The sequence below is a fragment of the Gadus macrocephalus genome, chromosome 9 (genome assembly GCF_031168955.1).
Source record: "Gadus macrocephalus chromosome 9, ASM3116895v1".
NCBI classification, from domain to species: Eukaryota; Metazoa; Chordata; class Actinopteri; order Gadiformes; family Gadidae; genus Gadus; species Gadus macrocephalus.
The window spans coordinates 18,528,984-18,540,662 of record NC_082390.1 but is presented as its reverse complement, the minus strand read 5'-3'; the positions used below and the strand labels follow the sequence as shown (position 1 = coordinate 18,540,662).

Genomic DNA, 11,679 nt, shown 5'->3' with positions numbered 1-11,679 from the left:
TTGAGCCATAAAGAAATTCAATGTTTATGCTGCTAAAATACGCTTGAAAATATATAAACATTCCACTTTATATGTACAAATATTTTCTTTTTTAAGTGGGATGATTCTTAATTAGCAACAGCAGAATAATTGCGGCGTATTACATCTATGTAATCAACAGTGTTTATGATATGAACAACATGCCATAAATAGCAAGGGTTTATCTTTACTATGTGCACACACATAAACGTCTCTCAGCCACTTACATCTGTTTCTGCTGAGGGTATGCAATTCAACTCAATTAACTCAGGTCCTTGATTTAAATAATAAATTATTGGCCCCTGAGCAGATTAATGGAGCAGAGCCAATCCCTCACCTGTTATATTTGCGTTACTCATTTTGGGATATTGATAGAGAGTAAGATGATAAGAGGAGGTTGTGAATATATGTGTTAGAATATAGCCAGGCAACCTAAACAAAGATGTTTTGGATTGTGGAGACGGATCAGGCCACACTTATATAGTCACAGCTGTGTGACCAGCATGTGCCTTTCCTCAGTGTATCACTTGGCACTTTGACACATATATATTATAGATGTAGATATTTGAATCTTGTAATCACCAGATCACTTTAGAAAATAATTAATAAAGTTACTCAACTAATGGTGATAAGTGTTATTAGTTATTGCTTGGTTCAAATATTTATAGTAGTATTTATCTTAATCTTGCTTGTTAAAACAGCGCTGGACCGTGAAGTAGATCAGTTCAATATTCTTAAAATGTAGCACGATACTCTGTGGTATTATATAAAAAAAAACATGCAAGATACATTATTCATAATAGCAATATCCAACTTGATTATGGGGGGGGGGGGGGGGTTCTTAAGTTAAACCTTCCTCCTAATCCCATTGTTTTAAATGTTTAACATTAATAATAACATTAGATTGTGTAAAGTGTACACAGAGCCTGTAGTAAGCCTTAATCAATGTTGTTCCCCTCTGAAACAGAGCTGGACCAGTCTTCTCGTGGTCATCGTCTCAGGGGAACATCATTTCAGGTGATTTGAACCTTCCACCTTGGATCATTTTATATTGATTTCTTAAGTGAATCAGAATAGTATTCTCCGCGAAGCTGTTAATGATTTCATTTGATTCATCCGCCTTTTCTTCGTGAAATCACACTAATCCGGATTTACTCAGTTAAAAACTTTGCCCATGTACCTTAACTTACAAGGAGATAGGCTAATTAAATGGGTACATTTTACAAGTCGCATCCAATAAATCGGAATAAATTAACAAGACTGCTACATTAAATTTGCATAGTGTGTTTAATGAATATGCAACTGCAAGTGAAAAGGTCTGCTACTGTGAACTCTGTACATTAGCATAACGACTTCCAGCATGTTTCTTAAATAATGCCCTCATTTGCACATCACTGAGTGGGCTAATTCTAACTTCAGTCAGTGTAGCCTTGTAATTAAGATTCCCGCTTTAATTTTTAATGAACTTCATGTTACATCAAACCTGACAGTAATGAGAAAGACATGGAAACAAAAAGGGCTGCTAATAATTATATTCACCGACTCGTTTTGGGGGGATAGTTCCCAAAGAAAAAAAAAGACATGACTAATTATTAATTTGATATAGCCATACATGAGGGCCCGTGCTGTGGGCAGCAGAACACCTATTCCACGGGCCCCAATGAAGCCTCTCGCGCACTTTAGTGCACAATCCATCATGTTGACGTTGGATGAGATGCCTTTTATTGGGCCTTTTTATTACGCCATATTAGCTCAATTGGTTTAACCGCCGTTGAAATCTCCCAGGAGTATGAGGATGTACAGTTATCACAATAATGATTGGAAACAGTTTTAACTTAGGCACATTGCACACTGGAATGGATTTCCAGCTATTTAATTAAAGGTGAAATGAAAAACAGGTCAGGTAAGGGAAGGGTCCCAGGCTTGTCAAATTGTTGTTTTTGTAATTGTTGGAATATTGATTCATGTTTTATGCCTAGGCATGCTAATTTAGTCAATTATGGTATATTCATAAAAAATTCAAAGGGCTTTATCATAGCATTGTGTTCTATATGTGTCACAAAAAAATTATGTACAGTAACCACATGTTACAATTATGATGCAAATGAACGGCTGTTAACTAACTATAACTGTAACTAACTATAGAATGTACGGCCAATCAACCATCGGGGGCAAATCACACCACACCAGCTGCCCCCAGTACCGTTATCAATGATCTCATAGGAGCCTCCTTAGAGCAGACCTCCAGACACGCCTGGACCCCAAAACATGTTGAAGGCCAGGGCCAAAGAATCCTCAGCAGACCTCATAGCTGAGGCAGAGGCTGAGCAGCTAGCTTGAAGGTGGCGCCTCGCCAAGAGATCTCGACGGCATCCCGGCGTTCAATGTACTTGGGACACTGATCTTGGCCCCCTGTTTTTTATATATTTTTTATTTTGACAGCGGAAACAAGTTCTACATGTGATCTGAATAACCTTTCCATAATGAATCTTTACCAGCCATAACTTATAATTCTTCAAATTCTGAGTTTCAGTTAGCTGCAGGGTCTCATTTCAATGATATACCAATGTGAGCTGGATCAAGGTTTCGCCATACCTGTGGATATTTCGATCTTAGTTGCCAAGACAACAGATCATTGACATGTAATTATTTGGGCATGTAATAGCTTTTGCCCTTGAGAGGTTGTTTAACATTTCCTTATTTGATGAATTTCTGTGTCTATGATTGCAGCGGCTCTAGACAATTCTGTTTTGATATTCAGTTGTACTTGACATTTCCCACAAATCTCACTTGCTCTTTGTCATGGTTGCCTTAGAATTATTTCTTGTCTCTTTTATATTTGTTTGACGGAAGAAGATTTCCTTCAGTCTCATCACGTTGCGTATGATTGCGCTCCAATATTATTATCATATCACAAACAAAGTATTGGTGTCTGAACATTTCAGAGTCAACGCCGCTAATTAAGAGTGAATACTCTCCACGGTTCGGTCCCAAATAAACACGTCCCCTGGATGTGAGCCATGACGCATCCAAAGGTCCCCCATCATGGCCGATCCGAGCCGACCCCATTCTCACACAGAGCAGGGTCCCTCCCGCGTCTCGTGGAATATTGATATACCACCGAGTCCACATGGGCTCCAGTCCACACAACATAACACACATCTCCTTCTCCTCTCTGCCCGGATGGAACAGTATTCAAGTCTCTCGCCGCCTTAATTAATATGATAAAACCTCTCTGAGGGGCTGTCTGGCGCGGCCTTTGATTAGACATGGATTACAGGGACCTCTGCATCCTCCTCTCCTCTCACCCGCGCCCGGCTAGCCTGTATTATTATTGAACAAATGAATCAGTGCCTGGAAATATGCTATGCATATTAGCCCTCCGCCAGCACGGCCGTGGTCAGCGTAGAGGGAAGCTTTGCAAACGCATCTTACCCTTTTGATTTATTGGGAGGTTTGTTTACGCGTACGGGCCGTTCAAAATGTAAATTTTACAAGCAGCGTAAATCACAACCCACTAAAAGGTATTCAATAAAGGTGCGGTGGTTTGTTTTATTGCGCTGCACTATTTGAGTGACCAACAGAGAATCAGGACATCTGTTAACGTTGCGGGATTGTCTTGTAAATGCAAATGACACAAAGGAAAAATAGAGTCTGCATTTAACCCATCCTTTTGTAGGCGAGCCAGAAGGACTTTTTTCAGCCTTGTCGGTCAAAGACAGATAGTATCTAAAGTTTGGTCCCAGCTCAGTAAAAGTCCAACTTTCCTTTCTTCCTCCATATCCTGTAGCGACGCCGTTCACGTCTACCTGGGTCTCGGTGCTCGAGAGCGGATCGTAAACACCTAGCATTGTTGTTGTGCTCCAAGTTGTTTAGATCTTTGGGATGTGTTGCTGCCTCCTTGGAGACCAGCCGTTTCCCCAGACGCTAAGACAGATATTCAGGGGGAACAGTGAACTAAAGGCCCCCCCGTCTGGTCCCAGGTGGGGTAGTGTGCTGCGTTTGTACTGCCAAGGTCGGCTAGCAGCACCATCCACTCCGAGGACTGCACCTCCTCGTCCAGAAAAACAGACAGAAGCCCTGCAGGACAAGAACGATGGAGCTGAAAAGAAAATGAGTCACTTAGGGTATGAAATGTAATTAAAAAAGCGGACATCCAATCAGTACAAATAAGAGTTGTGGCCCTTGTTTCCAAACAGGTTTGGTGTTTGAAATAGTGTGCTATGTGCTTATGCCTTGCATTGCCTTTTCTTAGATGTAGTGTGGTCTGTATGAATCACAGAGTGAATACAGGCTACACGACTCACACTGAACCATAACAAACTAAACAACACGAGACGTTGCCCCAGAAATCCCTCACTGCAGCAGTACACAGCCACTGTCTACCTGCAGGAAATCCAAACGGCACTTTAAATAACACGCTGTGTTACTGTGTATGCATCATTCATGCGTTCATTTATTCTACCCATCGTATCGAATGAGTCTATCAATACATGCCACGAGGCTTCCGGCGTCCACATCAATATTAATCCAGGGACAGACGTATCTGTGCTCCCCTTCTTCCTCCTCATTTATTACCCATTTACATTTTCTTGACGCACATGATTTGGGTTGGCAGATGTGTGTGAATTTTGACGCGTCCCCATGCATTTTGTTCTCAGCAGGCGTGACCTCTGGAGGTCCACACCCGTGTGTGTCCGTGTGTGTGTGTGTGTGTGTGTGTGTGTGTGTGTGTGTGTGTGTGTGTGTGTGTGTGTGTGTGTGTGTCTGTGTGCGTGTGTGTGTGGAGTCATCTGTCATGGAGGCTAAGGAGAAGGAGCCAGGGGTGCCTTGTCTGCGGTGAGTTATGCGGGGGGGTCAGAGGCCTCTGTCTGCGGTTGCAGTTGGAAGCACAAACACGGACCCGCGGTGGCGCGCTCGTCGCTTCATCTGCCCGCCGCCATATGGAGTCAATGAGCTGAGAACCAGGCCCCTCGCGCGCCGAGACGCACACACACGCCGCGTGGCGGGCTGCACTTGTGGGGCGGGTGGGGGGAGCTGTCCCTGGTGCTGCAATCTGGAACACAGAGTAAGGGTGGAACCGAGGGACAATCGTTACGCTGAAGTGTGTCGGGGAAGACCGCTTGCTTATTGTTATGTCTTGTTCGTGTATTTTAGATTTGTGTTTTTGTTTTATTTCACACCTTACTGATTCGGAACCCGTTGGATCAAATGTGTGCAGGCTGTGACAGCTTAGCATTATTTGGTAAGAAGTGGTTATGATTATAGCGTAGGTTTGATAAATAAATATGTATTATATAATGAGATTAGAATAATCAAATTAGGTTGTAATGTAAATTGGTTTGGGGCATTTTTTAAACAGGTTATAGTTTAAGTGGCTATCTAAATAATCATGTAATATTAGTCACATGTGAAGAAATTATCTGTAGCAGAATTCTACCATCTCAGATGAATAATATGATACTATAAATTCAACAAACAATGTCGTTGCTTTAAAACGATAGAGTTTTGGTTTGGGGCCTGTCCCCACCTAACGGTTATAGCTGGTATTACCTCTCACGTCTTTAAAACAGGACATGGGGAAGAAATAATAGTGCTCGACACGTGTTAGTGATTTGAAAAAAGAATTAAATGATTACAATTAATGTAATTATTATATTGAATATGATTTAATTTGATGAACGTATTTAATTAGAGACGCAGTTAGATTAGATCTTATCTTATCCTAGGCAAAATTGAGGTATCTGTTACAGATGATGTGCGTGTAATGAATGGCTAATTTATGTAATTACATCATTAAGCCTAATCCAAGCATATGTTGTAAAAGCCCTGAGGTGCACTTTCAGGTGCCGCCTTTGATGTCATTGGGAAGTGACTAATGAGTCGCGCTCATGGACAATGGACATGTTATTTGGAAAAACAAATACAAGCATAACAATAGAAAATAATATATATTCATCATGAAAAAATCTGAATCGGTCGTGGCCTCCCTTTTCTGTGTCAAAAATGTGATCATCAGAAATGCATATTTTTTTACAGTATTTTTTAAGTACTTTTTTTTCGGTCAATAATTCAAATTCTATATAGGGCAATATGTGAAGTCGGCCTTTAAGTAGTGTGATTTCCCCCTTATATGCTAAATGTGCCAGCAATCGAGGAGGTTCTTAGGAGAGTCCTCTATCTCCTAATTAATTGTCAATCCTTCTGAATATTCATACCTTCTCATCAGACCGCCCTTAATTGCACCGTAAAACCTCTCCGGGGGGTAAAGCCACCGCGGACTTAATTAGAAATGCACATCTTGTTGGTATAGACAGCAGAGCATGGCTTACCACATCTTTTCCAGCGTTTATGTCGTAAACGAAGCGTTTGCTAAATAGCCTCTTGGATCACCGGACAGCAGGTGTGGACATGTCAAGGAAATAAATGAACGGAGGAAAGGAAATTACATCGGTGCCCTTTAAACAAAACGCCCTTATAGCTCCCTATAGGAAAATCAAGAGCCATTGGAAATGATTGCAAAATGAATCCAAGAATAATAATGTAGCTTTAACCTCTGTTGAATAATTTATTTTCCATTGTATCCAGCACCAATGCAGATGTGCAGAAGGGTGCTGCTAACTCATCTATTGTGTTACACTCGACTTTACTTTTCAATCCATCATCTTCCTGCAGACGCGGTTGATTCCCTGCGGGTCCTGGGTGGCAGCATAACTCAAGTTGATTCAGTGTGACAATATTGTGGGGCTATCATTCGCTGCTTTAGAATGAATGGAATCGATCCTCTTTGAACAACATTTGTTTCCTATAGTGGGGCTGGATGCAGACGTGTGAAAGTGGCTGTTTGATTCTCCTCTCCGTCCCGGTGACCCCGGCCTTTGTGCGCGCTCCCCCTGGGAATGTCACGCCTCACTACTCTACTTTAAGTTGCTTCAGAAAGTGCTTTTGTTTTCTCTTCTTTTTAGACTCACAAAATTGTTCTTGCCCCCCCCCCCCCCCCCCCCCCCCCCGCTATAAAAGACACTTCAGACTGAGGTTCAGTTCACAAGTGCAATGCAATTTGGCTTATCCCAGCCATTGTGTTCGCCTCATACAAATGACCAATATAGCGCATAGTTGATATACTGCTTGAACTCGGGAGTTTAGGAGAAACTCGAAGCCCTTAATCAGATTCAGAGTCATGGTGGTATTTTCGGTGTTTGCATTCGGTGGGGGACAATGGCTGCAACAATATCCCGCAACTCTGGGCGCGGAGATGCGCCTCGCAGGCTGGTTAACGGTTAACTTGCAGAACAAATGTGGCCAATTGGATGCAAACTGCGCAGAAAATAAAAAAGGCTCGTGCACTGGCATAGAGATGTCCCAACCCTGCAGATTCTTGCAGGATTGGGACAGATTTGATATAGAAAATATGCCAAGTGGTTTAATTATTTGCTTCACATTCATTGTCAATATTATCCTACAATGGTAGGCCGTACGTTTTTGAGGGGCTCAAATACATAATTAATCGTTGCTGTAGGCCAACATGACTTGTTATTGTCAGAGATCAATGCGATGGAATCTTCTAATCTAAACAATAAAACTTTTTTGAAAATGTCAACACAGGCTGTGACGCGTATGGTGTGTGTGTGTGTGTGTGTGTGTGTGTGTGTGTGTGTGTGTGTGTGTGTGTGTGTGTGTGTGTGTGTGTGTGTGGGGGGGGGGGGGGGTGCGTGCGTTTGTGTGGGTGTCTGTGTGTTTTGGTGTGTGTTTGTTTATGTGTGTGTGTGTGTGTGTGTGTGTGTGTGTGTGTGTGTGTGTGTGTGTGTGTGTGTGTGTGTGTGTGTGTGTGTGTGTGTGTGTGTGTGTGTGGGCGCTCGCGCGCGTGCATGCGTGCGTGTCAATCTGTATAGATTAACGGTATATTTTTAACCCAACCCTAATGTACAGCTAATAGGCCTACTTGTTTTGGCCAACTTTTTGCAATGCTGAAATCAATTAGTTGTTAGTTTGTTGAGTTTCTTTCCAGTCCTCTGTCGTCTAATCGTTGGTCTCTGATTGGGAATGGCCAAAGGTAGAAAACACACTTTGCGATTCTTTTCTCTGTGTGCGAGACCAGTAACGGGGTTTATTGTAGATTTATGTAGGGGGAATTAGCATAAATTATGAGGAGGTCCCCGTGCGCGTGTGTGGTCCCTGTATTGTGGCCCCTCCATGCGGAAGGTGCCCTTGGTGGGCTGCAGCTCAAAGGTTGAATGGCCGTTGCTCAAAATAGGTTCCATTGGGTACTCGCATTCATATAATTGACTTATGGATATTTTATACAGTTTTCACCACACTGCTCTAAAGGGTTTATTTGCATTTCTGAAGTAGGTTTCAACCTTCTTTATACACATAGGCCCACAAAAGACGGATGGTCGATATAGCCTCGTGAGCCTTGAGTTGGGACAGCATTGGGGAGAAGGGTTCATATGGTCTGAAAACAACCTCTCCTTCTCTGTGTGCTGCTAACTGTCAGTTCATTCTCCATTAGAGTTGCAGTGAAAAATAATTAATAAAATGAAATACAAATATATACATATAACATATGTAAATAGTTGTATTGTTAATATATATACCCTGAGTGTATAAATAGCACCCTGTGAATAGGCTACATTATAAATATGTCAGATATATTTAAAATATGTAAATACAAGGTCAATTCCTTACTTTTATTTACGGTTTCATACTTTCAAAATGCGTAAAATTAGTGAAATGATTTGCATTAGAATGTGTCAAATTAAGACGAATCTCTGATTTCGTATTCTGTTTTGAACGCGTATTCCAACCCACACTCCCCATAATAATAACGCCTGTATGAAGTGAGTATATATCAGCGCATACCTTCACACTAAGAGCCAGCGTGGTTCAGTCCCGGCAGCGGGGCCTCCGCAGCCCCCTTCCCCTGTCTTCACATGGAAATGGTTTCTATTGGCCCAAGGTGTCCATGTAAATAGCTGTAAATGAAACCAGATTATTCCTTTCTCCGAAACCCCTCCTCCCAGAGCGATTGTCATGTGATAGCGAAGAGGTGGCACGTTAATGGGGCGCCTCTACAGGGGGTCTCTTCTGCTGCTGACACTACACGGAACCTTCAGATGATTGGGAGGAACATGGAAGCGTCCGCATAGCTCGTCCTGACCGCGCACGCCGGATGACGCCCATTCTGATCCGCTGATGGGACCCCTCTGACTTGTGTTCTACACCCAGGAAGATCTGCAGCGTTGACTGCGCCTCCTCCATCCTGACTACTTGGGTACCTCAATGCCCAGCGTGCGGACCATCTAAGCCCCGGTTCGGCTCACATCTTAGATCACAGCATCTCTCAACGACTTGTTTCTGCGCATCTTCTTTTTGGGGTGCATGCCCGTAAAGATTTGCGCGCTTTCGCTGAGGAATTAACGGAGAATTATAGGTGTTTACACTTTTGAAGGATGCCTCGCCCGGGAAGAAACACTTACAGCGACCAGAAACCGCCGTACTCCTACATCTCTCTCACGGCTATGGCCATCCAGAGCTGCCCCGAGAAGATGCTGCCGCTGAGTGAGATCTACAAGTTCATCATGGACCGCTTCCCTTACTACCGGGAAAACACCCAGCGCTGGCAGAACTCCCTGCGACACAACCTGTCCTTCAACGACTGCTTTATCAAGATACCCCGGCGCCCCGATCAACCAGGTAAGGGGAGCTTTTGGGCGCTGCACCCCAGTTGCGGGGACATGTTTGAGAACGGAAGTTTCCTGAGACGTCGCAAACGCTTCAAAGTGTTGATGGCAGCGGAGCGCCTGGCCCAGAGCAAGCAGTCGGAAGCGGCGCACTACCTCCAGCAGCAGGCCAAGCTGCGGCTCAGCGCGCTGGCCGCCACCGGGACGCACCTGCCACAGATGTCCGGCTACAACCTCGGGGTGTCCCAGTCGTCCACCTTTAAGCACCCCTTCGCCATCGAAAACATCATCGCCCGAGAGTACAAGGTGCCGGGAAGCCTTGCGTTCTCCACCATGCAGTCCATGTCGGCCGGGTACCCCTTGCACAACCAGCTGACGAGCGCCTGGCCCCACATGTACAACACCGGCGTCATCGACACGGTGGCGCCCATTTCCATGGCGGGAGGCGATTACAGCGCCTACGGCATGCCCCTGAAGTCCCTGTGCCACGGCGGGCAGACCCTGCCGGCCATCCCCGTGCCCATCAAGCCCACCCCGACCTCCATGTCGGGGTTCTCCGCCATGCCCCCACACATCCCCGCGTTCCTATCAAACTCTCCGCAGTCTCTGAGCCCCACGTCCCCTCAGACCGCGACGAGCCAGAGCAGCCCCGCCACCCCTAGTGAAAGTTTGACTAACTCCTCATCCATGCAGTCGGTTGCCGTGCATTGACCGGCATGCGATGGCCTGCGAACTCTGGGCCCGGAAAGGCCTTCAAATCAAATCCAAAGTTTATTTTCATGGCGTCGGAAAACACCATCAGGGCGCGAAGTTGGGTGGCGTTATTGATTTATTTGTAGTGAATGTGTCGCTTTAAATGTTGGCCACCATGGAGTCCAGCACACAATCGCACAGATGAATATTGCTCTTCAATATATAAATTATTTACTTGTTATGTTTTAGCCTATAGTGGTGCAGAGGAGGGTTTTACGCGCAGCAGCTGAAGGGTAAAGGGTGGGTTTCAGAATGACATCTAGTGCAAGTGCTGGTGATTCTTCTTGTAATTGTCAGTAATCAAAGTTATCAGCGTGTCATCGTTTCCGTGTGACCTCTGTGTTGTCAGGAGGTCAATTGTAAGGACATCAAATAGGCGAAGACATCCCTGTAAAAAAAAAAAGACCACGAAATTATGACTTTTCTCAAATTTGAGAATATTGGTGATCAACTACAAGATATGTATATTTCAAATTGTGTTATTGAAATGTTGTAAAAATGCACTTTTAGTTTTAATGTTTTAGATATATATTTTGAAGGAAAAAAGAGAAGTGAAGCGTTTAATTTAAAGTGTGCGGTGACCGTGTGGATCTGACGCTGTACGAGTCCTTTTCTGTTTAGATAAAGCATGCCTTCCGAATCTGTGTTGTCGTCGTTTGTTTTTTGTTGATGTTTTTTTGCAAGCATGCTTGCTTTGGAAAAACTGTGCAAACTGCATTGAATTTAAAAACCGGTCATCCAAATATTTTCTCATTAAAACTGAACAAAATAATCACAACGTTTTGGATATTTTGTTCCTATTATTACGATACAATTTTTATAATGGTTATTATTGTCATCGACATTTCCATAATCAAAATCATATAACTAGAATCTGCAAGTTATTTTCAACATGCTCAGTGTCATGTTTATTTTATTTTCATTTCACGTCGTTGAATGAATTCATTTGGGCTAGGCCTATGAAACGAACAACCATTTATTTTATTTATAAATAATAAATAGTCAAATAGAGCTAAATAATACCATAAATGAAAATGACCTTAAAGTTAAAACAAGAAAACATTCCCGGCATATAGGCTAAGAGTAGTTCATGATGATTTCGAATCTCTCTGTTTGGTTCTTGGTTAAAGTTTCTATCTATAAGCCTATATATTTTTTCATCTCAGGGGCTCTTTTAAAAGGCTCACAACAATATCACAAACGACAGCAAAAAAAACATATTTAG

The 11,679-nt window shown here is 43.3% G+C and overlaps 1 protein-coding gene across 1 annotated transcript; it reads left to right on the top strand.

The window, feature by feature from the left end:
• The first annotated feature begins 8,892 nt into the window (after window positions 1-8,892).
• foxb1a (forkhead box B1a) lies at window positions 8,893-11,226 on the top strand. Its single transcript, XM_060062017.1, has one exon. The coding sequence runs from the start codon at window positions 9,471-9,473 to the stop codon at window positions 10,410-10,412; it is 942 nt and encodes a 313-aa protein (XP_059918000.1). The 5' UTR covers window positions 8,893-9,470; the 3' UTR covers window positions 10,413-11,226.
• The last annotated feature ends 453 nt before the right edge of the window (window positions 11,227-11,679 follow it).